The 27,488-nt window shown below is 56.6% G+C and overlaps 4 protein-coding genes across 4 annotated transcripts in view; 2 read left to right on the forward strand and 2 right to left on the reverse strand.

Annotated features, from left to right (window-relative positions):
* PTSG_03040 (uncharacterized protein) overlaps nucleotides 1-2,568 on the reverse strand; it is a 5,046-nt gene extending 2,478 nt beyond the window's left edge. Inside the window, exons 1-6 of the mRNA XM_004995576.1 lie at nucleotides 2,371-2,568; nucleotides 1,938-2,012; nucleotides 1,773-1,833; nucleotides 1,282-1,571; nucleotides 510-630; nucleotides 82-266 (exon numbers count right to left, since the gene is read on the reverse strand). Coding sequence (XP_004995633.1) covers nucleotides 82-266; nucleotides 510-630; nucleotides 1,282-1,571; nucleotides 1,773-1,833; nucleotides 1,938-2,012; nucleotides 2,371-2,520 — 882 coding nt within the window. The 5' untranslated portion in view covers nucleotides 2,521-2,568. The remainder of the gene's footprint in view (nucleotides 1-81; nucleotides 267-509; nucleotides 631-1,281; nucleotides 1,572-1,772; nucleotides 1,834-1,937; nucleotides 2,013-2,370) is intronic.
* A 52-nt stretch (nucleotides 2,569-2,620) lies between these two features.
* Nucleotides 2,621-11,386, forward strand: PTSG_03041 (myosin). The gene is made up of 23 exons (XM_004995577.1): nucleotides 2,621-2,879; nucleotides 3,404-3,469; nucleotides 3,659-3,777; nucleotides 4,042-4,273; nucleotides 4,460-4,508; nucleotides 4,637-4,760; nucleotides 4,951-4,999; nucleotides 5,232-5,352; nucleotides 5,630-5,827; nucleotides 6,049-6,130; nucleotides 6,289-6,348; nucleotides 7,237-7,603; nucleotides 7,866-7,991; nucleotides 8,191-8,229; nucleotides 8,383-8,434; nucleotides 8,655-8,946; nucleotides 9,162-9,247; nucleotides 9,420-9,490; nucleotides 9,647-9,699; nucleotides 9,883-9,941; nucleotides 10,071-10,137; nucleotides 10,301-10,532; nucleotides 10,862-11,386. Exons 1-23 carry the CDS (start codon nucleotides 2,757-2,759, stop codon nucleotides 11,123-11,125), a joined length of 2,931 nt encoding a protein of 976 aa, XP_004995634.1. The 5' UTR covers nucleotides 2,621-2,756; the 3' UTR covers nucleotides 11,126-11,386.
* A 171-nt stretch (nucleotides 11,387-11,557) lies between these two features.
* Nucleotides 11,558-14,511, reverse strand: PTSG_03042 (uncharacterized protein; the record flags this gene model as incomplete). The annotated part of the gene is made up of 7 exons (XM_004995578.1): nucleotides 11,558-11,683; nucleotides 11,867-12,031; nucleotides 12,226-12,328; nucleotides 12,663-12,756; nucleotides 12,927-13,012; nucleotides 13,156-13,542; nucleotides 13,808-14,511. Coding segments are annotated over 7 exons (1,604 nt in total), but the record flags the coding sequence as incomplete, so codon positions are not given.
* A 56-nt stretch (nucleotides 14,512-14,567) lies between these two features.
* PTSG_03043 (uncharacterized protein) overlaps nucleotides 14,568-27,488 on the forward strand; it is a gene marked incomplete at its 3' end in the record, with an annotated part of 13,502 nt that continues 581 nt past the window's right edge. Inside the window, exons 1-22 of the mRNA XM_004995579.1 lie at nucleotides 14,568-15,079; nucleotides 15,355-19,026; nucleotides 19,420-20,139; nucleotides 20,514-20,683; nucleotides 20,961-21,036; nucleotides 21,247-21,459; nucleotides 21,816-21,983; nucleotides 22,190-22,252; nucleotides 22,441-22,629; nucleotides 22,829-23,041; nucleotides 23,381-23,500; nucleotides 23,655-23,837; nucleotides 24,114-24,290; nucleotides 24,499-24,534; nucleotides 24,668-24,769; nucleotides 24,945-25,193; nucleotides 25,551-25,682; nucleotides 25,919-26,038; nucleotides 26,235-26,357; nucleotides 26,571-26,682; nucleotides 26,863-27,119; nucleotides 27,269-27,324. Coding sequence (XP_004995636.1) covers nucleotides 14,645-15,079; nucleotides 15,355-19,026; nucleotides 19,420-20,139; nucleotides 20,514-20,683; nucleotides 20,961-21,036; nucleotides 21,247-21,459; nucleotides 21,816-21,983; nucleotides 22,190-22,252; nucleotides 22,441-22,629; nucleotides 22,829-23,041; nucleotides 23,381-23,500; nucleotides 23,655-23,837; nucleotides 24,114-24,290; nucleotides 24,499-24,534; nucleotides 24,668-24,769; nucleotides 24,945-25,193; nucleotides 25,551-25,682; nucleotides 25,919-26,038; nucleotides 26,235-26,357; nucleotides 26,571-26,682; nucleotides 26,863-27,119; nucleotides 27,269-27,324 — 7,586 coding nt within the window. The 5' untranslated portion in view covers nucleotides 14,568-14,644. The remainder of the gene's footprint in view (nucleotides 15,080-15,354; nucleotides 19,027-19,419; nucleotides 20,140-20,513; nucleotides 20,684-20,960; nucleotides 21,037-21,246; nucleotides 21,460-21,815; nucleotides 21,984-22,189; nucleotides 22,253-22,440; nucleotides 22,630-22,828; nucleotides 23,042-23,380; nucleotides 23,501-23,654; nucleotides 23,838-24,113; nucleotides 24,291-24,498; nucleotides 24,535-24,667; nucleotides 24,770-24,944; nucleotides 25,194-25,550; nucleotides 25,683-25,918; nucleotides 26,039-26,234; nucleotides 26,358-26,570; nucleotides 26,683-26,862; nucleotides 27,120-27,268; nucleotides 27,325-27,488) is intronic.

Below are 27,488 nucleotides of genomic sequence, written 5' to 3' on the forward strand. Positions count from 1 at the left end.
CACACACACACATAATCACACAAACGCACCTGCACACACACTTGCACACACACACACACTCGCACACACAAACGCCCATACCTTGCAGTAGTTTTGGTTGTCGTTCTGGGAAACAGAGATGATAGTTGCGTCGGGCTGTGCGCGGAGAAAAGCTTTGACCTGACGCGTAATGTAGTTGACCAGAGAGGCATTGCTCCAGCACAGCTGCCCGTACGCCTTTGGGTCGTCGTGGGGCCAGAACCACTCGTTGTTCGTCTTGAACAGATCTGTAACGCAAAGGCGCAGGTGGGTGAATGGATGTCTGATGGAATGAATGAACGATGAGATGGATGATGGGTGAAGGGGATGGGTGAGTGATTGAGAACGTGTGCAGGCCGAGACAAACGTGGACATGCACAGCTCAACAACGTTGATCGCTTTCATCTCGCAGAAACACAATGCACGTGTACATAGCTGCACACACAGCTGCGCACAACACACATACAATCCATTGTGATGGTTGCGAGCACCTGTTGGCGGGTGCTGGCCGCCGCCTGTGGTGTTGTCGCCAAAGAGGCGATACGACGTGTGCACAAAACCAGGCGGTGACGCGTAGACAATGGAGCCGCCGCGACTCGCGTTGTACGGTCCCTGTGGCCCACAGACAGTGTCAATACATGTACTGATAAGAAGCAATTGGGATGGAGGAGGAGGGGGGGGGGGGGCGAACAGCAAAGAAACGTCTGGTACTTGCAGCTACTGTCAGCAACAAGCTCAAAAGCCAAAGACACGAGGCACACGTGCACATGTGGACTCTCTCTCACTCTCTCTCTCGCTGTCTCTCTCTCTCTCTCCACCCTCGCTCTCACATTCACGCACACACACACACACACACACACACACACACACCACCTCCTCCTCCTCCACACACACACACACACACACACATCTTCGTTTTAGTCGTACTGGTGGCCCGCTCAAATCTTGAAGTTAATCGAATCACGACAATAAGAAGGGTAAGGTGGTCGGTGGTTCTCTAATTTGCGCCCCCTATATACTTTGAACCGATACCGAATCTACCCGAGTTCCCGTAGCACGTGCAAGGCGTCGGAGTACCGGCATCTAGCTAGCGCGTGTTCAAGAACCGTCTTCGGCCGGCCAGGGTTCGTGATCGGCAGTTAATAAGTAGGGCTGACTACTACACACACACACACACACACACACACACACACACACACACACACACACACACACACACCCTCTCTCCCTCACACGCACACACACACACACACATGGGCATACCTGGTTGATGAACTGCGTGATGCCCCAGGTGGGATGGCCAGAGACGCCCCACTCGTTGTTTGCGCGATACTCCAGCTCTGGCACAAATGTGGAGTTTGTCAGTGTTGGGAGCGCCTTTGGGTCCCACAGCGGCACATACGTGTCGTTCCACGAGAGAAAGTGCACGCCACCGTGGTTCAGGTACCGGTACACGCCATACAGCGCGCCGCGCGGTGCACCCTCAGCCCCCGCAATGGCAAAGCACTTGCTGTGCGTCCCACTGTCCACATAACTGCCTTCCAAGCCAAGCCCTGCAGTTGCAATCATGCCGTCAGCACAAGCGTGTATCTGATACGGGGGCACATGTAGGCATGCAGGCAGGCAGCCAAACACGCAGGCGGGAAAACATGCAGTTGCAGACACACACACACACACACACACGCGCGCGCGCGCACACACACACACACACACACACACACGCGCACACACACACACGCACACCACATACGCACCATCAAGGAGGTCGTGATTCAGACCGCATGCGGTGGCTGCATCGTATCCGACTGCAAACGTCTGCGCCGGCAGTGCCATGGAGATGAGGCCCGACAGGGTAGAGGCGGTGGAATTTGTGGGTGCACTGTGCCATACACACTGCAGCTTGGGCTCTGTTCACTGACCGTGAGCGCGTCTGATCCTTGCGGTGAACACGCTCCCGACTTGACCACATTCACGGTGGCTGCCGTGCCAATGGCCTGCGAAATCACGCATGTGTGCACTTGTGTCAGCGCGAGAGCGGGGCAACCACATACACTCTGATCGAGGCGTGCGTATGCCAGTGATCGCGGAAGAGTACGTGGTCAAAGCTCTCTGCACAGACAGACAGGTAGACAGGTAGACAGAGAGGCAGGTAGACAGACAGGCACACAGACAGACACACACACACAGACAGACAGAGACAGGTAGACAGGTAGACAGACAGATAGAAACACACACAGACAGACAGACACACTCACACACACAGACACACTCACACACACTCACACACACACAGACACACTCACACACACACAGACACACTCACACACACTCACACAACACAAAACAACACACCTGTTGCAAAAATGTGGCCAGCTCATCTGCGGCGTGCAGTTCGACTTTGCTTGCTGTGGTGGCGACACAGACATCCACACTCGGCGCAGCTGTGGCAAGTGGGGCGACACCCACCACTGCCACCAGCAGCACCAGCATCGTCGCCAGCATCGTTCACTGGGCGTTGTTTTTGTTTGGATTTGCTCGCGCAGAATAAAAATTATTGTGATGTTTGACGATATTTTCATGTAGTTTTCGCGTTGCGTTGGGCATCTGCTTGTTGGTTGGTTTGCGCCTCTTGTTCTTCCTTCCACTGCCACACACTTTCCCATCAACTCCACCTACGTCTCTTTGCGTTCACCTTCTTTCCGCCGCCCTCCTTGACCAACAACAACAGCCACTCCACGATGGCTCGCCCACCCAAGCCATGGCTGAAGGGCCAGGTCGATGATCTTGTGTCTCTTCCCCAGCTGGACGACACGATCCTCTTGCAAGAGCTGCACGAGCGATACAAGCTCAAGAAGATCTACGTGAGCTTGTGTTTCTTCTTGTTCATGTGTAGTGTTTGTGTGTTTGTGTGTTTGTGTGTGTGTGTGTGTTTGTGTGTGTTTGCGTGTTGGTGTGTGTGTTTGTGTTTGTGTGTGTTTGCGTGTTGGTGTGTGTGTGTTTGTGTTTGTGTGTGTGTGTGTATTCTTATGCACGCCCATGTGTTTGCGTTTGTGTTTGTGTGTGTATGTGTGTTTGTGTATGTGTGTGTGTGTGTGTTAGCGTGCGTGTGTTTGTGTGTGTGTTTGCGTGTATGTATTCTTATGCACGCCCATGTGTTTGTGTATGTGTCCGTCCTCCATACGCACCTGTGTGCATGTGGCTCCACCCAACACACGCGCTCTTGTCCACGTCACCCACCACAGCTCAGACCAGTGGTGTCGACTCGTTTTGGCCTTGCCCCACCATTTGTTCACCTCACCTAACCCAAACCCCCACCCCCCCCCCCCCTTCACTAACGCCAAATTTGCCGTCCCACCCGCTTCGCTCGTTTTGCTTCCCACGACAGACCTATGTCGGTGACATTCTGGTGGCTGTCAACCCCTTTGAGCAGCTCCCCATCTACGGCAAGGAGGTCCGGACACCATTTCTGCCCACTGGTGGCATTGCTGTGTCGTTGCTGTTGTTTCTTTTGACGAATGCACACCTGCTGCCCATCCTTGCCCTGCAGCGCCACAATGCAAAAACAGGGTACAGTTGTCACTGCGCTTACGCCACCGATGCTGTTTTCCTTGACCTTTTGCTCTCTCTTTTACGCTTCCAGATTCAAGCCAAGTACTATGACAGCGTCAAGTCGTCCAACCCGCCGCACATTTTCGCCATTGCGGATCAGGCCTACTTCACCATGGTCCGCAACTCCCGCAACCAATGCGCCGTCATCAGGTCGGTCTTTGTTCACACGCAGCAACACTCACCAGACCCGAACCGCCACCACCAAATGTCCGCGCCTGCACGCACACACACACACACACACCCATACACGGACACACACACACACACACACACACACACACATACACGGACACAACACACACACACCCATACACACACACACACACGGACACAACACACACACACACACACACGCAATACATGCCCCTCACCCCCCTCCCATTCTTCGCCTTTTGTTTTGCTATTCGCGTGCAGCGGCGAGTCTGGCGCCGGCAAAACGGAGAGCGCAAAGCTGCTGATGCGCCACATCATCCACCTGTGCCACTCTGGGACGGAGGGCCAGGACATTGAGCAGCGCGTCATCGAGGTGAACCCGCTGCTCGAGGCATTTGGCAACGCGGCCACTCGCATGAACCACAACTCGTCTCGCTTCGGCAAGTACACCGAGGTCAACTTTGACAACAACGGCCACGTCGTCGGCGCCAAGGTAAGATATATCGGGGTTGATGCTCACGTGTATGGCTGACCCCGTCCCCTCTTCCTGAATGCCCCTCTGCCGTCATGATGTTGTTCATATGCATCATTGCACTCACTCACCCCCCCCCCCCAACCGCACACACGCATACACACACACACACACACACATACGCACGCATTGAAACGTGGTTTGCAGATCTCGCAATACCTGCTTGAGAAGTCGCGTGTTGTGAAGCAGAACACCGGTACGTAATGAGGCCCATCTCTCACGCACCCTCTCCACGTGCGATGCAAACAGCAACACCACCACGACCAACAACGCCTGATTGCCTCACCCACGTGCCACTTGTCAACTGCTTACGTGTGTTGTCAGGTGAGAACAACTTCCACGTGCTGTACTACGTGTTTTCGAGCCCAAAGGCGCAGGCACTCGGCCTCACCAGCCCGCGCGACTTCCCATACGTCAGCACCACCCCTGGCCTTCCCAACGCTGCAAGGTGCAAACACGCCGGCGCTCTTGAATTAAAAGGGTGGCACACAGCGAGGAGTGCAGGGTGTGAGGCACGGAGACGCTACCTACCTACCTGTGGCCTGCTGTGTGTTACACTCTGCGCGTGGTACCTTGTATCCTTCGACTTGCATCCCACTCACCACCACCATCGCCATAACTGCCACGCACGTGTATAGGATGTACTCCAGTGTCGTGCAGGCGCTGGACACCGTCGGCTTTTCCCCGGTACAAATGCGCCTGATTGCTTGGTTCTGTGTGCGTGTGTGCGTGCGTGCGTACGTGTGTGTGTGTGTGTGTGCGTGTGCGTGTGTGTGTGTGTGTGCGTGCTCTGCCAAGCAACAAGCACAACAAGAGGCGGCTGGTACAGCCCCAGCTCAAGCAGGAACATGCCCGTGCGTTGTTCGAGTCTGTGAATTCACACCTTGACGTGCGCGCGCGCGTGTGTGTGTGTATACAGAGCGAGCAAGACAACATCCACGCCATCCTGGCTGCGGTGCTGCATATTGGCAACCTCGCATACTCGGAAGCCCGCCCAGACCAGGCGCAGGTCTCAAGCAGCCCCCAGCTCGTTGCAAAGAGTACGACACACATGCACACGCACATTGAGTTGCATTTTGCCCATTTTGTTTGGCAGACAGGCGCGCAGCCAACATGTTGGCTAGCATGCAGCCAAACAAACAATCCCTCCCAACGCACACACATACACACACACACACATCTATACATCTACACACGCACACACACACGCACACACACACGCACACACACATCTACACACATACACACCAACACACGCACATGTGCCACAACTTTATCGCGGCCTCACGTCGCTGCACGACTGCTGTCACGGTGCAGTCTCTGAGCTGCTCGGCCTCAACCCGGAGGAGCTGAAGGAGGCACTCACGGCAAAGACGACCTACACGCGCGGCGAGACCATCCGCCGCACGTACTCGTGCGAGCTGGCGCTGGTGTGCAGGGACGCATTTGCAAAGGCCCTGTACGGTCGCCTCTTCGAGTGGATCGTGTCCCACATCAACACGCTTCTCGCGCCAGGTCGGTCGTTGCATCCAATCGTGTGTCGTTGGATCAATTGTTGCACGCACATGCACACATATGCACGCACGCACGCACGCACAGACACATACACATACACACATACGTGTGCATGCACATCCACACATGAACACACACGTACACACACATGAACACACGCATACACACACACACACATGAACACCCCCTCTCACTCTCTACCTTCCTTATCCACTACCCAGGCATGTCCCATAGCACGAAGAAGAACCTGCTTGAGATTGGCATTCTCGACATCTTCGGCTTTGAGCACTTTGACCGCAACGGGTACGTCGCCTCGCACGGTGGCACCCTTGCTGCTGCAGCAGCTGTTTCTTGTTTTATGAGTGCATGCGGTGTGAACTAAGTTCCTTCTCATTCCTCCACGTCATCACCCTCACCCGTCACTGTTGCGTGCGTGTCCATCACAACCTAATGCCTTGTAGGTTCGAGCAGCTGTGCATCAACATTGCCAACGAACAACTGCAAAACTTCTTCAACGAGGTGTGAGGCCTCTCTTGCCAATGCCAATTGCGAAAATTCAGCCGTTTCACTGCGCAAACTGCGTGTGCGCACCCCCCCCCCCCCCCCAAACACACACGCACACACACACACGAACACCCCAAACACACACGCACACACACACGAACACCCCAACACACACACACACGCACACACACACGAACACCCCAACACACAGAGCTCATCGTCACTGCACACGTTACCTCACTGCAATCCAACTTTGCACACGGACTCCATTGACAGCACATTCTTTAACAAGAAATGGAAGAATACAAAAAGGAAGGGGTCCATGGGTTCCACATCCCCTTCATGATTATGGAAACTCAGCATCGGTTCTTTGCTTTAACGCCTAGAAATGTGCCGAATCAGTTCTGCCGTGAGGAGCCAACGTAAGTTCCAAAATCTCGCAAAAAGCATCAACCAAACGAATCGCCGCAGCATCGAGTTGATTAAGCAAGGCGTATATTAGTCGGGATTTGTGAGTCGCGAGCGTATTATGTCTCGGAATACCGGTGGGGCCTAGTTTCAGGCGAACTTGCCGCATATCAGATTCGCGCGGTGACAAGCCTTCGAAGAAAAGGACGATTCTCCCTGTGGCAAGAAATCTCCTATTGTGTCTGCGCAACGCGTAGCGACTTACTGAAGCGATAAAGTGGTGATCCCTTCACTGCGTGCCGCAGGAGTATCTATGCCTTCCCTAGGACTTCTTTTGTGCAGGAGCGGTCCCCGATCGATTACTATACGAGTTAGACAACAGACCCGCGAGTTCGGAAGGACCGTCTTTGAGAGTTGCGGAAAAAGACTACCGTTTCAGCCCGATCATCCCTAGAGGTACCCGGCGCATAGACCTTTGCCCTGCTACCCGGTATAAGACGGAACCACCCGGTTGTCGTGGCGGTATGTGAGATTACACACATTACTACTGCCACGCACGCACACACACACACACACACACACACACACACACACACACACACACACACACAAATCCCCGGCCTCTCCCCGCCCCTTCTCACTCCTGCAGTTGAGAAGTACAAGCAGACGTTTGCCTCGCACAAGGACTTCGCCCCCGCCCGCACGAGCGAGCCGTGCTTCACCATCCACCACTATGCCGGAGACGTGACGTACCACACGGAGGGATTCCTGGACCGCAACAAGGACGAGCTGCCCGCCGACGTCGTCGGCCTGTGCTTCAGCAGCAACGTGCCCCTCATCCACCAGATGTTCGAGGCGAACCAGGTCCGCACACGACAAAAGATTGTTACTTTGAAAGCGCTCCTGGGCGTGGGTGTCTTCGTTCATTTGGATTTGTGTGTGTGTGTGTGAGTGTGCGTGTGAGTGTGTGAGTGTGCATGTGTGTGATTGTGCCATTTTGATTGTGCACGCGCTTGTGAGTGTGCAAGTGTGAATTCCGTCTTCTTGTCTCGCCCTTTTGTGCCAGCGTGCCTTATCAACGGCTGACACCTCTCCATCTCCTGCCCCCCCCCCCCAAAACAAACAGGACGGCCAGCCAGGCAAGGGAGGGTCTGCTGGTACGATGAACACGGCCCGCAAGCGCGCACCGACCGTCGGCCACCAGTTCACATCGTCCCTCCGCGAACTTGTGGCCAAGATGCAGCGGTGCATGGTGCGTTGGCCGCTTGGCGGCGGTGCTCGCGAGCCTGCTTAGCTGCTTGACTGCTTGTGTTGTTTGATGTGCCTTTGTGTTGTTGTTGTGAATACAGTTTTGACACAGGACGTATGTGTGTGTGTGTGTTTGTACGTGTGTTTTTACGTGTGTGGCAAACATCCTCACTCTCTTTTTCATCATCGCACGTATCTTCCAGGCCCACTTTGTGCGCTGCATCAAGCCAAACTACGAGCAGGTACGGTGCTGCGACAGTAGCTGTGTACTGCACACACACACACACACACGCACAGATGCATGCTTGTACTCGTCTCCTCCAACGCCACGCTGCCTCCCCACTTGTCTCACTTCACCCATTTATCCCCTCGCCTTCCCTGCTTCGTGTCTGCAGGAGCCAAACAACTACGTCGACGAGTTTGTTGACCGCCAGCTTCGCTACACGGGTGTGTGTGTGTGTGTGTGTGTGTGTGTGTGTGTGTGTGTGTGTGTGTGGTTGTGCGAGCGTATGTGTGTGCTTGTTTGTGTGAGCGTGCGTGTGTGATTGTGCATGATTGTGCATGATTGTGCGTGCGTGTGTGTTTTGTGTCAAGCCTCGTCCCGTTCCTTGCTCATGGCCGCCATCGTAACCACACCCCTTGCCACCACCACCCTCGCACGGTGCAGGTATGCTTGAGACCACGCGCATTCGCCGCGAAGGTTTCTCCTTCCGCCCGTCGTTTGCGGACTTTATGGAGCGATTTGGCATCCTTGCATACGGGCCCTCGGCGCAGGTCGCCCCCTCTGCAGAGACGTGCCGCACCGTGCTGTCCAAGTCCAACGTTGGCGGGTGGCTCGTGGGAAAGACGAAGGTGTTCCTCAAGTACTGGCAGGTGGAGCAGCTTGACAAGAGCATCAAGCTCTATCACGACAACGCAAAGACCCTGCAGAAGCTCGCCCGCGGGTTTTCCGTCCGCAAGTGAGTGGCGATGTGTGCTCTGTGAATTGTGTTTGTATGTGTGTGCGTGTGCGTGTGTGTGTTGTGTGTGTTGTGGTTGATCATTTGATCGTCATGGTGGAGCGCGTTGTGTTGTGTCACCCCTCTTCGCGAACGATACGACCCCCGCCTCTTTTCCTTCATCTCTTCTCACGATGGCCTCATTACCCTGCGTGCCTGCGTGCTTCCGTGCGAAGGTTCGTGCGGACGGTGCGTCAGAAGCGGATGGAGCAGCTGCAGCAGATCAAGGCCTTCAGCGCCGATCTCTCCCGCACCGCCGCCCGTGAGTCAACACATGCATACGCACATGACAGAACTCGAGATTACAAACCTGACACACGGCTGTGTTAACGTGTGTACCGTGCGCACCCACACCCACATGCACCCAGCACACACCTGACACGTATGCGCTCATACGAACTTACCTTGTCGTTTTCGCTGTTGTCATGGCGCAGACTACTCGAACCTGATTAGCAGCCACGCCGCTGAGGACATGCGCCGCTTTGCCGCCGGCATCAAGCCAAAGGTGTCACGCACGCACATGGGCGCATTCACACACTTACACCACGCGCACAGCTACAGTTTGTTGGCTGCTGCCTGTGCACATTGTCATGCCCGAGTCACTGTCAACCACGACTGACTGCTCACGTTATTAATTGCCCATCGTTGCCTCTCAATCCAGCCCGCCGCACCGCCAAAGCCGCGCAAGTCCGAGAAGGAACTCAAGCGCGAAGCGTACGTCCCCATATTTTTGTGTACTCTGTGTGGGTGTGTGTGCGTGTCTGTCTCTGTGTTTCTGTCTGTCTGTGCCTGTGTCTCTCTCTCTCTCTCTGCATCTTCGCCCATGTGATGGTTTAGCTGTTGGCAAGCATCACGCGTTGCTCACGATCATTTGTCGCTCGTGTGCCAACGCTTCAGGTCCATCACGTGGTGGCGCGAGAAGGAGCAGCCAAAGGGCGCCGGCCAGGACGCCAACGGTGCGTGCAAGCATTGCTCCCCTGCCGTCTACGTTGTAGCCTTGCTCTGTGTGCCTGCTTATCGCTTTGAATACACGTGCAAGTGCCTCACACCACCGCCACCACCACCACCACCACTTCACCTGCCAGGACAAATGCTGGATTGGTTCCACGGCATCATCTCTCGTCAGGAAGCGGAGCGTCTCCTCAAGCCCCGGTGCGCCCACGACCGCCTGCGCCTGCATCCTGTCTTCTTCACACCACCCTGTCGTATATGATCCACTCCTCCCTGCTCTCCCTGCTTGCTCGGCTGTCGATGGGCGTTATCAACGACTCACTTCACACCTGTCCCCTCGTGCCATACCCTCATGCCACGGCAGCTTCATTGGCACGTTCCTTGTGCGTGTGTCTGAGAACCGGTTCGGGTACACGCTGTCGTACCGCGTCGCGGACCGCTGCCGCCACTACATGATTGAGCAGGACACGCGCGGTCGGTACGCGCTTCGTGGCGCGGACAAGGTCTGCAACAGCCTCAACGAGCTGATTGAGTGGTTCACTCGCCACCGCATCAACCCGGAGGGCGACATGCTGCGCGAACCGTGCGGCCAAGAGGTGCGTTGCGCATTTACACTTGAGAGAGGGGGAGGGAGGTGGTGAATGAGTGCTGTCTTCTTCATTATATTGCGCTTGCGCACTCGTTCGCATCCATGTTCTTGCTTTTGTTTTTCCTCCCTCACTCACCCACTCACTCACACCCTCACTCACCCACTCACTCACACCCTCACTCACCCACACACACACACTCACACCCGCCCACACACACACACACACACACACACTCTCTCTCTCTCTCTCTCTCTCTCTCTCTCTCTCTCTCACACACACACACACACACCCGCCCACACACACTCACACACAACTGCACGCCTCGCGTGTTGCAGATTAACGTTGTGACTGGTGAAATGGAGTGCAACTACGGCGAGCTTGTTGGCGGCGGGTACAAGCCCATGGCACCAGCTGCCTCCCGCCCGCTGCCATCGCTGCCCTCGCGTGGAGGTGGCGATGATGCTCCACCGCCAGTCCCGCGCAAGGCCAAGCCCGCGCACCTCGGCGGCGGCGCCCCACCGCCCATCATGCGCGACCGGAAGCCGACGCTGGATTCTGGCCCGCCGCCCATCAGCCGCGCAACGAAGCCGCGGTTGTGATCTGGTGGTTGCCCTGCCCGTCGGCAGCAGGCAGTACAACTGCATGCGCTTCTCACGCATGCATACGCGTGTGTCTTGTTGTTCGTGCTGGCCTTTTTGTCTTCCCGTGGCTGGGAAACCTGTTTCTCCCAGTTTCCCCTGATGCCACACAGTGTGGTCGTGTTGCATGTTGACTTGTTTCCTGGCTTCGCTTGCCTCTGTTGTTTCCACCCCTAACAATTTCCTCCGTTGACAAATATACACACGAAGCAAGCTCCGACAATGCCCATTACGCGCATCAAAAAAGTCTTGCAGTTATCATGGTTTGTCTTGGGTCGATGTGACTCGTGTTTGCGTGTCGCAGTTAACATACACGCACACACGCACACACACACACACACACACACCACACACACACACACACACACACACACACACACACACACACACACACACACACACACACACACACACACCACACACACACACACACACATGGTGGTCAGGCGTGGTGTCATGCTGCTGTAGCGGGCGCATCAATCCACACCGGGGTGGACCACGGCACTCGGTCCAACTCCGCTGATGGAGCGAAAGTGTAACGGAACACGGGCGAATGAGACATTGGTGAGAAACCATCAAGTGATTGACATGATTTGATGTAACGACACCCATCAACAACAGCAGCAACAAACACACACACACACACACACACACACGTACACACACACACGCACACACAATATCGCGCAACGCTTGACTGACGTTGTTTGTAGTTTGCGCGATCAAGGACAACGGCGTCACCATCATCCGAGCACTCTAGCCCAAATGCGGCAAGAAAAGTTCTGAGCTGTGCACGCGCAGCGGAGGTGGTGGGTGGATCATCAGCGTCATTGCTGTCATCACCTGCTGCTGGGGCGGATGCGGGCACTGCAGATGCAAACGATGGCGTGTGTGCCGAGACACGCGGTTGGTTTGTTGCAGAACGATGTGTGTGTGTGTGTGTGTGTGTGTGTGTGTGTGTGTGTGTGTGTGTGTGTTGGACGTGAGTGATTGTGAAGACGGACATGATGGAGCAGGCAGTGGAGAAGGCGAGGCATCATGCAACGCGAATGAAAACGCACATGCGAACAGCAACAGGCGTGCCATGGCGTCGAGAGAGATGCGTGAGGGTGACTTGGTGAGTGTAAATGCCTTCATCACGACAGCAAGGATGGTGGCCCGGATCTGGCGTGTGATGACACGTTGAAATGGGCACAAGTCAACAATGCAGACACTGGATGAGCGAACTCGCGTGGACTTGTGTTGGCGTTCACACACGCACATGTGCGCAAAAGAGGCACGCACATGCACATGCACATACATGCACAGGTACATACTCACTCACTCGCGCACCTGTACACACACACACATGCACATGTACATGCACACACCCGCTAACTCACAAGTTCACGCGCGCGCACACACACACACACACACACACACACAAACATGTACACACACGCACACACACACACGCACACACACACACGCACACACACACACACACATGCGCACATACGTGGCCAATGTGTCGGCAGAGACAGCACCGGGCAATAGGCGACGCTGCAGCCAACAAGCGCGCGGCTCGGGCATAGTTGACCAGTACTGGTACCCTGCAGAAGGACAGTCGTGGCGTCAACAACACATGTGTCAGCCCGGTTTCGTGTCTCGCAAATGTCAACCCCCCCCCCCCCTTCCCGCTCACGCATCGGCATGTTATGGGAAGCCGTGGTGCAAACGCGAGGGTGCTTAGGTTGGATGCAGCAAAAGCAGTGACACGTACGGTCTTGGTCGTGCTGCTATTGCATCCCTGAGGGACAAGGCGATGGCGAGTTTTCCAGGGTGTGATTGGGCTTGTGCCATGGTCATCTGCGTGTGCGGTGCGCGTGAAGCATGAGCATGTAGTTTGCGGAGCGGATTCACGCATGCATAACCATGTCGCGACACACTTAAAACACAGACGCACACACACATACACACACACATACACATACACACATACACACACACACCGAATCGGTTGGACGGTAGAGAAGGTATTCGTGAAATGGGGCTGTGATCGAGGCTTCCTGTGCCTGCAGCTCACGTTGTGCCTCGATACATGCTGCACTGTCACGGGGACAGCGGTAGTGTGTGCCTGCTGTGCTTCGCTGCGCCATGTCGTGCGCCCGGCGTTCGTCCAATTGCAGCCAAAGAGACATTGTGTCCAAATATCCGCGATCCACGAGCCCCATGGAGAAGTCTTTCACGCGCCGCAGGTGCACCCACGCCGTCACATAGAACGTCATCATGTCGCGCAGCACCGATAGCACCGCTAGACTGTATCCTGCCGACTGGCACCTGACATCCTTGCGAATGGCCCGAAGCCGGTCATCCACAAACTCAAACCACTGCACAAGCTGCCAAACACGTGCGTGAGTGTATGTGTATGTGAAAAGGAGAGAGAGAGTGTGTGTGTGTATGCGTGAGAAAAGGAGAGAGAAAGTGTGTGTGTGTGTGCGCGTGCTTGTGTGTGCGTGTATGTGTGTGTGGCAAGTACCTGCGTGTATGTGCGCGTATGTGTGTGCGTGTGGAGCATTCCCTTTCCTTCACACACACACACACACACACACACACACACACACACACACCCAAGCATGTACATAAACTGCAAAGGTCACGTACCCTGGAGTCTGGTGCACTGCGAGCGTTCTGGAGCTGAGGCGAGATGGCGTGGCGTTGAAGGTGGAGCATTGTTTGCCACAAGACGAGAGGCGGTCGAACGGAGGTCGGGGCGTTTGCGTCAAGTGCACTGGCGCCAACCGAGTCACGTAAGTACCGCTTCACAAACAGGGCTGTGTCTGCACGGCCATCGCGGCCCTTCTCAAACGCATCCACGTCCGGGATCTCCATGCGCATGGCCACCTCTGTCTCGGCGCACATGCGTTGACACCGCGCCTTGACGTGGCAGCACAACATGCACCACCGCTCGCCATCGCCGTTCGCGGCAAGGGAATGTTCCTCCTGTGCAGCGCTGGTTGGCACAGCTTCCACGACATCATAGCTTGCTGTGTCCTGTGTCTCCTCGCCCTTTCGCCACGACCCTTGCTGTTGCATGTATCGGTTTGCAATGCGACGTCGCTGCTGCGGCTGTTGCTGTGGCTGTTTCGGTGCATGCTGTTGCGGCATGTGTTGTTGTGGACTCCCTTGGCTGCTCCCACGACCCCTTCTCCTTCCCCTTTGTCCTCTGCGCCTTCCTCCTCGCCCATTACTGCCACGACCGCTGCAGCTACCGCTGCCTCGGCCACTGTTGCTGTCCTCCATGATGCCAGTGTCTTCTTCCTTCCTCTCTCTCTCTCTCTTTGTCCGCCTCTGTCTGCAAAACATGCATGCACGAATTCACACAACAGCCAACAACAAAGAAGAGCGTTGCCACAAAACACCTCCACGCCCAACAAACACAACACAACACACGCCATTGTGTTGTTCCTTGCTTGCTTGCTTGCTGCGTCGAGGAAGACCATGCAGGACCTGCAGGCAGCAGCGGGGTCGCAGGGACGCGTCAAGACGCTGGAGGAAGAGCTCAACACGGCGCTCCTGCAGCTCAAAGCAGAGCTGGGATCACAGCAACCCCAACAACAGCACCAACAACAAGCACAACAGGAGCGCAGTGGCGATGGAGATGATGATAATGCAAAGACACAGCGGCAGCAGAGGCGCGACTTTGCCAGTGCGCGGCGCACCATGGAGCGCGCCAGCAGGCACCACGTCACCGCCGTTAACATCCCTCTGAGCGCAGCGGTTCATCGGCTGCGCCGCACAACGCACATTGATGAGCTGTGCAATGTGGATCATGCTCGCCCACTCATGTTTCAGCACCAGCGGTTCCAGGCCGCACGCAGCCTCACCTACACGCGCGACATCAACACAGAGGACATCCAACACGCCCTTCGGCAGGTCTGCTGCTCAGCTATGACGCGCGCGCGCGTGTGTGTGTATGTGTGTGTGCGTGCGTGCATGTATGTGCATTTGTATGTGCGCGTGTGATATTTGCATTTCTGTGCAATGCCTTCTTACACGCGTGCACGCGTGCCACGCATAAGTGTGCACAAGCAAGTTCACGTACGTGTGCCCCAGCACATGTTCCTCTGTTTGTCCTGTTGCTCACTTGTATCCTCCCACACTCATGACCGCACGATCGATGGCATTGCACACTGACCCGCTTGTTCCAGTTCTTCTCCACCCTGGCCCAGGAGTGCGAGCTGCACCGAAAGCTGCTGGCGACGAGGTGGGCGGCGGTTGCCCACGCCAACCCGGCCGTCGCAGAGCAGCAGCGCCATCTCCTCGACGATGCTGTCCGCGCCGTCAGTGAGGAGGAGCAGCACGCGCGCGAAGCCACCCGCCGCCTCACCCCACAGGGGTCCACCCTGACGCCAAACGAGAACCGCGCCCTGCCGCAGGACGTGGAGGTCTACCTGCACCACGTCGTGGCCGAGTGCGCAGTCGCGCGCAAGTTCCACTTCTTCGCCAACCAATGCCGCTGGCTCCCGCTCACCGAGAGCGCGGCCCTCCGTGAGGAGATGCACAAGCCCGGGTTCGTGGCAGACATGACCATCCCCGGCGGCATCACCGATCACATTCGCCTGGCCACCAGCATGCAGTCGTCCACGCAATCGCTGCGGCCGCCTTCAGCCCACCGCCTCTCGTCAGCGTCAAACAGCACCAACAACACTGCCACAGACGCCAGCCTCGGGTCGACTGCAGCAGCACCGCCCATCTCGTCTGCCAGCGTGTCTGACATCGACCTCGTGCGCGTGCGCCCGCCGGAGATGTCCACGGACGTGGAGGGAAACTACGCCTGGCTGCTGGTAATGGCGGCGGCATGCGGTATTGATCCGCCCGCGCCAGGCCGCCACTACGACGAGGTGGAGCTCTTCTACCTTGTCAAGCGCATGTTCCGCGGACTGTTTGCTGCGCAGGCGTCCCACGGCCAGCACCGCGTGTACCCGGCAAAGCCGGAGGAGGAGGCCGCAGCACTGTCGTCGACACAGCGCGCACAGAGCAGCCAGGCAGCGGCAGCAGCAACAGAGGCAGCAATGGGCAGCGATGAGCATGTAGCGTCTGCCTACGGGCTCGGCAGCACGAGCAGCAGCGACACCACGTCGCACCCGCACTCCGCACGGCCACCGTCGTCATCAGTGCACACGTCAGCGCCGAGGGTCATGTATGTCAAGGGCATGGGCAGGGTGTTGCAGCTGCTGCCGACGCTGGACCAGGTGCAGGAGAAGCAGACGGCGCGCCTCATGCGGCTGCGGCGCTCCCCGGATGAACTGCTCAAGACTGAGGCCGATTTTGTCAAGCGACACGACGTGGAGTATGCACAGTTGCACCTCAAGCAGCGGCTGACCACGCTCGTGGCCATCGCGCACCGCGTCGCACAGGCGCAGCGCCGGCGCTACAGGCAGCATGGCGGGCACCACGCGCACCACAAATCGCTCAACGTGTCCTCCCACCAGGACGGCGAGCTGTTCTCTGGTGCTGTGTGGAACTCCATGTACAAGCCCAAGCCCCGCGCCCCGGACACCCGCCACCGCCACCACCACGACACTGCCGGGGAAGAGGAGGACGGCGTTGCTGGCGCCCGTCCACGCAGTGGTCTTCACAGCGCCCGCAGCGCAGGGGCCGGTGGGCGGTCGGGGCTGCGGCGGCAGGGGAGCCAGTTCCCAGATGGCAGCGGCGTCGACGACAGGCGTGACGCCCAGGGCGACAGTGAAGCTGAGGACGAGGGTGAGCGAGCACCACCCAACGGCACGAGCAGCAGTGGCGGTGGGCACATCTCCAGCAACGAAAGTGTGCTGGGGTATCTGTTGCTTCGCCACATTCACACGCGCGCGCTGCGAGAGGAGGCACAATCCATCCTCAACTACGCGTCGTCCGTGGCACGCACCCTCTCCCATTTTCTCAAGCAGGTGCAGATGAGCACCCGCATCTCCACGGACGACCTTGACCCGGTCTACAGCAGCAGCAGCAGCAACAGCGGCGTTGACGTTACCAGCAGCACGATGAAGATTGTCGAGGTGAGAAGCGACACCGATGACGAGGACGAAGCAGCTGCAGAGGACGCCGCAGCCGACACCACCTTCATCCCCGACACGTACGCGTACCACGACCCCATTATTGAGGTGCGCGACCGAAACGGCCTGCCCGTGTTGTACAAGGAGGCTGTGAGGGCGTTTGATGATTTGGATGGCACCTTGCTCGCGCTGGGTACACACTACCTGCACCGCGCTGCGGGCGACTCCGCGCCGCCCACGCCTGGCCGCAGGCGCAAGAAGGCAGCACAGCAGAAGCAGCAACAGCAGAAGCAAGGCCGTGAGCGACGCGGAGGCGGTGACAATGCTCATGGCACAGCCTCATCTGAGGCTGCGGGGAAGTCCTCCAAGTCATCATCGTCCCTCTCAGCGACAGCATCAACAACAACAACAACAACAACAACAACAACAACAACAACAACAACAACCTCAGCAGCAAGCAAGGGTGCTTCAACAACGTCTGGCAAGGGCGGAACGCGGGGCCGCCGCGCCCACACCGCATCTGTGCTGGAGGACGCATTTGTCGACATTGACAAGTACGGGCGGGCAAGCACGGACAGGGCTGCTGTGCTGCACGACCTGTGGCTGTGGGAGGTGGCCTTCCAGCGGGAAAAGCGGCGGTTGCTCGACCACTACATGTGGGCGCTGCACCACTGCCGGCATCCCCAGCGCCGCCTTCAGCTGCTGCAGGTGGCATTTGACCTCATCCACAGACGCCCGCGGTTTGATCTAGAGGACGACTACTTTGCGCAGTCGTACTTCCTGGCGTGCGAAGGCCTGCGCCTGGAGAAGAAGCTCGTGGCAGATATGGAGAAGCACTTTGCTTCGTTGCCCCCGCACCTGTCCCCTGTCGGGGCTCGCTCGCCTGTCGCCACCAGCAGCGACAGCGGTACCGCAGCAGCTGCATCAAACAGCAGCGTCGGTGGCAGCGTGTCCTCGCCATCACGCCGCACGTCCATGCGTGCACCGAGCCGCCCCTCCGGCACAGGCCCGCTCTACTCGCGCCGCCGGTCATCTGTTGCGTGGGCCGATGATGTCGGCAGTGGCGGTGGCGGTGGCGGTCGACGCACGTCATCCTTCTCCTTCAACGCTCGCCCGTCCACGCGCGGGAGAAATGGGACCGATGATGATGTGTTTGGCGCTCGCAGCGGCACCGGCGATGGTGCAGATGTCAATGCCGGTAACAATGGCGCTGGTGGCGGTGGTGGTGCTGGTGGTGCTGGCGACCGCGTGGATGTCGTGCACACGTTCACTGCAGACGACAGGTCCATGCAGCCGCCGCCCTTCGCCCTGAGTGATGTGCATGTCGCCACAGATGTTGTTGCTCTGCTCCCTGATGTGCTCTCGTTTGCTGTGGAGGAAGCAGCACGCATCTGCCGGCCGGATTCCCACACAACGTTCCTGCGCCTGTACAACGGCGTGCTTGTGCGCTGTCTGCGGGCATTTGAGCGGGAGTGCGAGGCTGCTGGCATTGGGCGCGACTGCTCTGAGGGCACGCGGCGGTTTGCTGTGAACCAGTTCCTGGACACGCCAGCTGCCGTTGTGAGCTGCAGCCAAGGGGCGGCGCACGACCAGGGTAAGGCCGCACTGGAGAAGGGCGCAACAGACATGGAAGTGACCAAGGTCAAGCTGAAGGTGGCGTGCACCACACTTGAATTTGTGCGCAGCAGGCACTTGCTGCTGCAGTCGTTCCAAGAGAGTGTGGTGCTGATGAGATTGTACCGCAGCATCTGTGACAATCTGCGTCTTGGAGAGCACCACGCGTTCACCCGACCCGTCACGTTCAATTCAGCCACCCTGGCAAAGGTTTCGGTGCGTCAGCTCTATGCGTGCGTGCATGTTCGAGCGTGTGTGTGCGTGTGTGTGTATGTGTGTGTGTGTGCGTGTGTGTGTGTGTGTGCGTGTGTGTATGTGTGCGTGTGTGTGTGCGTGTGTGTGTGTGTGTGCGTGTGTGCGTGCGGTGCTTGTGTGTGTATGTGTGCGTGTGTGCGTGCGTGCATTTTGTGTTTGTCTGTTTGTTTGTGTACGCCTGCAAGGCAGCTTCCCATGTGTTCAGAGAACCTCCCCCTTCCGGTTGCGACCCACTCATGTCCCCTTCACTTCTGCGTGTTCGCTTGCATGTGTCACTCACGTTCCTTCCTTGCTTGCGCCTCCCTTCACTCGCCACCCCACATCCCATCTGTGCTTACTGATGACTCGATGCAGGATTTGGCGTCAGAAGACCCGTTTGTGTCTGGGCGCTACGACTTTGCCTTGGCAGAGCTTGACGATGTGATGGTTGAGAACGCCATCGCGTGCACCCCGGAGCAGCTCGCCACGTTCATTGACAAGAGCATGGGCAGGAGCACAAAGGCCGAGCTCCAGCCGCAAGACATGGCAGGCTGCCGGGCCAAGGACAGCAAAACCAACGACGGCAGCAGCGACGCACACGTACGCCGGGAGGTGTGGCTGTACTCGGGGCCGCTTGGGGACCTGCGAGCACTTCTGCATGCCCAAACCGTGCACCTGCACCTGCTCACGGCCTGCGTGAACCATGCTGAGGTGTTCCGTGGGTGCTTCACGCCAGAAGCACGCCGCATGCACGACGCCATCCAGCGGCTGGTGCGGGAGGAGCAAGAGGATGTGGTGGAGCAGCGCAAGACACCGCTTGAGCTCGCAGCAACACTTGGATTCGTATCTCTGCAGCTGGTCAAGCGACGGGCGCGCGCGGCGATGCACGAGCAGTACTTCCGGCTCACGTCGTCCCGTGATCCGTTTCTGCTCAAGCGCGAGATGGTGTATCTGTTTGGCGAGAAGGTGGCCGAAGAGCAAGAGACCATTGTACTGCGCACACAGCTTGCCACGTATCTCGCCAGCCTGCAACAACTGCTTGACGCCTTTCCCTCCACTCGCGACTACTACTTCTTGGCTGGATCGCCAGACCTCGTGAGTGTACATGTGTGTTTGTATGTATGTTTGTGTGCGCGTGTGTGCGTGTGTGCGTGTGTGCGTATATGCGCACGCGTGTGCGTGCTCGTGCGGGTGTTTCTGTACATGTGTGTACACATACGCGTGTGGGACTATATTTGCGCGAGTGTACGCGTGTGTATGTATGTGTGTGCGTGTATGAATGCGTGGATGTGGGCATGTACATGTACGTGTGCTGCGTCTATTTGTTTTGTGTGTACATGTATGTATTTAGATGACGCGTTGGATTACTTTGAGGTACACGTGCATTGCTTCCGCTACCCTTTTCCGGGTGCTGCTCGGCTTGGCTGACCGACGATTGGTTTTACTCCACGGCTGTCGTCTGTTCACAGCATGATAAGCGAATGAAGGAGATGAACGGGATGATGGATGCCCCGAGCGCGCGTCGCACGATGCTTGAGGTCAAGATGAGCGAGCAGCATCTCTCCGAGGCGCAGGAGCGCTCCCAGCGTTCTCCATTGCAGATTCTCTCGCGCAACGCAGACACCCTCCTCAACCTCTGGTGTGTGTGTGTGTGTGTCTGTGTCTGTGTGTCTGTGTGTCTGTGTGTCTGTGTGTCTGTGTGTCTGTGTTTGTGTGTGTATGTGTATGTGTGTGTATATGTGTGTGTGTGCGTGTGTCTGTGTCTGGGTTTTGCGGCGGCTAGCCATCAGATTCACCACCACCCCATCCTCGCACACCGTTTTGCTGTTCATTGCTGCTTGCTGTGACTTAACCCCACCCCGCAACCATCATCTACCAACCACCATCACCACGCTTGCTTGTGTGTCTCTGGTTAGGTATTTACCGTTCCCTGAAGAAATTCTGCAGCTCTACAGCCATCTCCCCGCCAACGGCTGCAAGTCTGGGTTCGAGGTGCGCTGGCCGCGCTGCCGCTCGTCATGTTGTGCCTCGTGTGCATTCCACAAGGCGCTGTTGTATTTCAATTCGGCCGTGTCGCAATGACAGTGTGGCTCGCATGTACAATGTCCAAGCACACACGCACACCCGTGATTGTTCTCGCCCCCTCCCCCACCCTCATGCCATCTTCCCATGATCATCATCCTTTCATTGGTTTGCCAACAGGCGACACTGCAGCTGCTGGCGCCGCTACACGACATTGTCATGTTCCTGTGTGCACACGCGCGCCTCGGCAGCTCGCATGCGCGGCTGGGCACGTACGACGTGGCCTTCCAGGGCGTGGGGGCCGACTGGGGCGGAACGGAGGGCATTGGCACGGAGCTGAGGAAGATCAAGAAGGAGCTGGGACAGCTGCCAGAGCCATCAAACCCAGCCGTGGTGGGTGGTGGCGTGTGTAAAGGGGGGGGGGGGTCACGTGTGTGTATGTGCGTGTCGGGAGGGTGTTGTGTGTCTGCATGTGAGTATGTACATATGTATGTGTATGTGTGTGTAGGGAGGGTGTTATGTGTCTGTATGTGCGTGTGTGCACGTGTATGCACGCGCGTGTGCGTGCGTGTGTATACAAACCCTGTGTGTGTGTGTGTGTGTGCGGGGCAAAACGCTGTGGTGCATTTGCGTCTGTGTCACCATGTGTGTCTGCCTGAGTTCAGGCTGTACACGGAGCCACACTTTCAAACACTTCTCCACTCACACACACTCATACATGACGCACGCAAAACTGTACGGGCGTTCAGGTTGCGGAGTATCTGAAACGAAAGCGAGACATGATGTTTCTGGAGTGGAACATCACTGTGAAGCATTACGTGCGGGAAACGTTTCTTGGAATGCAGAATCAGCATGCGTACGACATTGTGACCGCCAACATCCACACGGGATTGCCACCCCTGGGATCTGCATTCAAGGTATTGGCATACGTGATGTGCGTGTGTGCGTACTGTTGTGTGTGTGTGAGTGTGTGCATGTGTGTATTGTTGTGTGTCATTACGGCCGCGTGATGTGTGTGTGTGTGTGTGTTCCTTCGTGGTGTGTGCATGCATGTGCCCGAGCCACACCGCCCTCGATGTGCGAGTCTCATAAGGCCATGCCACCCCTAACCCACCTCGCACAGCAACCAAGCGTTCTTCTCTGCAAGACAGATGTTCTTCCTCGCCACGTCGACGCGGCAACTCAGGTTTGTGGTGGCTTCGCTGAATGACCACACGAATGCATCTCGTGTTCGCTGTCAGCTGCATGCGTAAACACACGCGCTCACACTGCACACCCGCGCATTGCTCTTCTGTGCTCACCTCGACAACACATCACCACTGTGACTGGATCCCCCCCCCCGCTGTTCTGTTGCACTGTAACCTGCCCTTGCAGCGGTCCCGCTTTGCAACGGCGCACTTTATGTCGACAAGCGGCCCATTCGTGCTGTGCGAGCCGTTTTACTCCAAAGTCACTGAGTACATGGAGATGTGTCTGTCGAAGCTGACGGACATGGAACGGCACACGTCCAACGGCGAAGTGCTCGGGCTCAGTCTTCTTCTCGAGGACATCTCAGAGCAGGAGGTGCGAGTCGTGCGCATGTGTACAAGCAAGAGAGAAAGTGTGGGCGTGCGTGTGTGTGCGTGTGTGTGTGGTTTTTTTTTTTATGTTCGTCGTATGTTGCATAGTGTGTCGGCTGTGGTGTGTCTTTGCTTGTTCAACGATGGTTGACGGTGCTGTGTGGTGTATGCCCTCATCATCCACGACTATCGTTTCGCTGCAGTTTGGAACGGAGGAGAAGAACCCGCTGCAGCGGTTGCAAATGCTGTCTGAGTTTCTGGTGACGTCCACGCAACTTGAGCAGCTGCGCGTGGAGTGGGGCCGCGTTATGCTCGGTCGCCCCATCGATAATCCGCAGGCCTTTGAGGAGTTTGTTTCGCTCTTTGATGCAGAGGTCGTCAACCCGGTCGTGCGCCAGATCAAGGCCACCATGCCGGTCAGTCTTGATGTTGGTACCAGTGTTTGGTATTTGGTACTTGGTGCTGTGTGTGTGCGTCTGTCTATATGTTTGTGTGTGTGTGTGTGTGTCTGTCTGTCTGTTTGTTTGTCTGTATGTATATGTGTCTGTATGTATGCCTGTGCATGAAACGTACTTCGCCTCTGCCTGCGCATGTATGCATGTATGTGTGTCTCTATATATGTCTGTATGTATGTGTGCACATGAAACACACTTGGTTTCTTTTGCGCATGTCTGATGTATGTGCCCTCTCTGTGCATGCTTACATGTGTATCGGTACACCCCACCCACGACACCATCCACACCGTCACATCTCAGGTTGAGGATCACGTGCACGCAACAAAGACGCAGCTGCGCTCCACCGCGGGCTCGCTCGTCGGCCACGGCACCGCCCTCGAGCTCCATGGGCTGCCGGAGTGGGAATACCGCAAGATGCTGGTGCGTGGTGTGATGGTCACGTGTGGTTGCGCTGGCCTGGTGGTCAGGTGTTGTGATGGTTTGTCTGTTGAGCGCTGACGCTGGTCTCATGTACACATGCGGTTTTCCGTGTCAACTTACATGCATTGTCATCACGGTATTGAGTGCATTGCAGGTGGAGGAGCTGAAGGCGCAAATTGAGTGCCAACTCATTCGCGACACCATGACGATTGTGACGCGTGTGCACACGCGCGTGGTCGAGGAAGCGACACGTGAAAACGACCTGCTGCCCTATCAACTCTGGCTCTCGGGAGCAGCCCAGTCAACACACGTGCAGCTGCGCCGCCGCCGAAAATCCGTACGTGTCGCTGCTGTGTTGGTGCACCTGCGTCCACACCAATGGGCTGTTTGGTGTGGTTGACGGCATCAAGTGATTCACGCTGTCGAGCGATCGACACATGATCGTGCCCCGCTGCTCCCCTACGCACTCACACACGCACACTCGCATACGTCCACACACGCACTCAAGCACTCACGCACATTTTTGTCTCACACACACACGCACACGCACACGCTCACTGACGCACATTCACACCACACCGCATGTCTACCACCCCCACCCGCACGTGTACAGGTGGCTGGATTGAACATTCCGCGCCACATTGCGCGCTGCTCCCTCGCTCGCGATTTCGTGCATGAGATTCTGTCGCAGTGCCGGCAGACGGAGGGCGACACAAACGAAGTGGCCGTTCCCATGCAGCACTTGCTCGAGAGCTTGCAGCAGCTCTGCATCAACATCAGCACACGCGAGGTGCCGTAACCGCTTTGTCTGTGTGTATGTCTGTGTGTATGTCTGTGTGTTTGGACTGGCGTCCCTCTGTTTGCACCGCTTTCTGCATCTTTTATATATATATATATATATATATATATATATATATATTTCGCGTAAATACGTGTCGTGCTCTCACCATTTTCCATTTTCAACTCCCTTGGTGTGATGGCCCGGTTGCTGAGAGCAGAAGGAGCGGTACAGCGCATTCAACGGCCTCTACAATGTGAGTACACGGCTTGATATGCGCGCTGTAGATACGATAGTGTTGCTCTCATGCGCATACATCTGCGACATCGCGTTGTCCAACCTAACGAACTGAGACGCGCGCACACACGCACATACACGTGCATGTACAGGCGGTTGTGCACGAATTGCAGCAACGGTTGCAGAGTGCAGAGAAATTGATTGCACAGATGCAACAAGACTTTGCGGCAGACTTGATCCGGAGACAACACGAGGTATGTGTGTGTGTGTGTGTGTGTGTGTGTGTGTGTGTGTGTGTGTGCGTGGGCGCGTGCTTTTTGGCTTTTGACATCACACCACCTAACCATGCTCTGCAATCGACGTCTTACCATTCAACACACACTCACGCACACGTACGCGTGATTGCCACCCATTCTCCCAACTTCCCAGGTCCAGTGTGGCATTGCCGACCGCACACATCACCTGGTGCAGGAGATCACGGCCCTGCGGTCAAAGGTGTCCCGCCTGCGCGAGGAGAAGCAGACGCAGGAGCGCGACATACGCGAGCGCGTGAAGCGTGACTATGACGACCTGGTGAACAACCTGTTCTCGACCAGCTTTGCTCTGAAGAACCGCTTTGAGGAGTACCGCCTCAGCCTCTACGAAGACGTCGTACAGGGCATGTTCGAAGTCAGAAAGGTGAGGGTGGCACATGGCTGTGCATGTGCGTGTGCGTGTGCGTGCGTGCATGTGTGTGTGTGTTTGTGTATTTGTGTGCGTGTGCATGGAAACGTGTGCGTGTTTATTTGTGTATGTTATTGTGTGCGTGGGTGTTTGTGTGTGCTATTGTGTGCGTGGGTGTATGCGCGCGCACGCGCATGTGTGTGTGTGTGTATTTCTGTGTGCGTATTTCTGTGTGCGTGTTCGTGTGCGCCTTTGAGCGTGTCATGATTCGCTATTGTACGAAACAATGCCAGATGTGACACTACATTGCATCTGCCTGGTCATTGCCTGGCTCTGCTGTGCTTGTTTCCTTGGGCGTGATTGTGTGTTCAGAATGCGCTTCAACGCATGAAGATGATCAGCGTCGGGAAAAGCACCGAAAAGCTTGAGCGCGGGCTCAACCGCGCAGAGGATTTGAGGAACGTGCAGAGCGAAAACGCCAGCCTCACAGCACTCGTGCTCAAGGTTCGCTGTGTGTGGGTGTATCTGTTTGGGGGGGGAGGGAGGGAGTTGTGCAATCGAGCGTATACCTGTGTATGTGTACTTGCGTCATTGTGCATCCCCGCTTGCATTTGAACAAAGCCGCCGCCGCCGCCTCCATGACGCAATATGACAGCCCTCGCGCACCTCCCTTCCTCTCTCCTCAACCCACTTTTCCCAATTTTCCTGAACCCAACTCCCTCTACATCGACCCAATTCAGATGCGGACCATGAACGACTGGAAGCGCACGGGTCTTCGCTCCTTCTACGGCCAGCGCGTGTATCAGGCCATGCAGGTGGCAACAGCCGTCAAGAAGGAGCTTTGGGAGACACAACTCCAGGTTAGGGCGATTTAACCCCTTGATGTGATGCAATGGCCTCGTTCTCTGTGCACATTTTGTTGACGTGTTGTCGTGTGCAATGACCCGTAAGCGTGCATGTGCTGGGACGTGGATGTTCGCACTTCGCTTCTGCTCCTTCCTCCTTTCTCACGATTGAACACACGCCCAATGCGGCAATCGATTGAATCTGGACCAGATGGAGGAGAAAGCGACGCAGCACCAGCACGAGGTGACAGCGCTGAGGGCCGAGCTCGTGCAGGCGAAGAAACGCATCGATCTCCTTGAACACAACTACAACGAAGAGAAGCGCGCACGACAGGTTCGTCGCACATACACGCCTGCACACACACACACACATGTGCGTGCATACGCTCATATGGATGGTGTGGTGGGTGTGGCGTGGGTATTTGCGTTTACATTAGGCTGCATCGCCACCACATGTCTGCATGTGCCACGACACGCTCATCTGACATGGAACTGTTGTCACCTCTTGTCACCTCGTGCTTTGCCTGACACGCATCGTGGATCACAGGCGCTGCAGCAGTGGAAAGCGAGCAAATCGCAGCTGATCACGGCTGTTGAGCAGCAGGCGAAGAAATACGCGCGGTTGAACGTCGACGTGGACGACATCTTGGAGGAGCTTGGTATGGTGACAAGCAGGGGGAGATTGTAGAAGTGGTATCACGGAGCAATCACAAATCATTGCTCTGCCCACAACGCAAGCACACACACACACATCACACAAGCACACACATATCGCACACACGCGCACGCGCGCGCTCAGCCTCTTCACCGCGCTCATGTTCTTTGCTTTGCAACTGCAGAGACGCGCACACGGGAGGTTGACGAGTTGAGGACATCACTGGAGCGAACGGAGAAATCGCACACGCTGGAGAAGGGCCGGCTGAAAAGCGAGCTGAAGAAGATTCAGCAGCAGCTGTCGCAAGAAATGCAGGCGAAGCAACAGCTGTTGTCGCAGGCGATGGCGGAACATGAGCATGAGGAGGACAGTGACGATGTGTTTGATCGGGCAGCGACAACCACCCCTGCTTCAGCCAGACCGTCCTCGTCACGGCTTCGTGTAAGTTGTTCTGTCTTCGATACCTATGCGTGCACTGAGACTTGATTGCTTTAGCATGTGGCTGACACACATAACTGACATTCACTCTATTATGCCTGGCATTTCGTGGGCATCAATGTGTGTGTGTGTGTGTGTGTGTTCATGTTCAGCTCTCTGCGCAGAATCGTCGGCTTCAACGACCAACGTCCGCCATCAACACACGTACGTGCGCGCACTTGTGTGTGGGGGGAGGGGTGCATGCGTGGGTCGGTGTGTGCATGCATGCGTCTGTGTGTGTGTGTGTGTGTGTGTGTGTGTGTGTGTGTGTGTGTGTGTGTGTGTGTGTGTGTGTGTGTGTGTGTGTGTGTGTGTGTGTGTGTGTGTGTGTGT

The sequence above is a fragment of the Salpingoeca rosetta genome (assembly GCF_000188695.1).
Source record: "Salpingoeca rosetta unplaced genomic scaffold supercont1.7, whole genome shotgun sequence".
NCBI lineage: Eukaryota > Choanoflagellata > Craspedida > Salpingoecidae > Salpingoeca > Salpingoeca rosetta.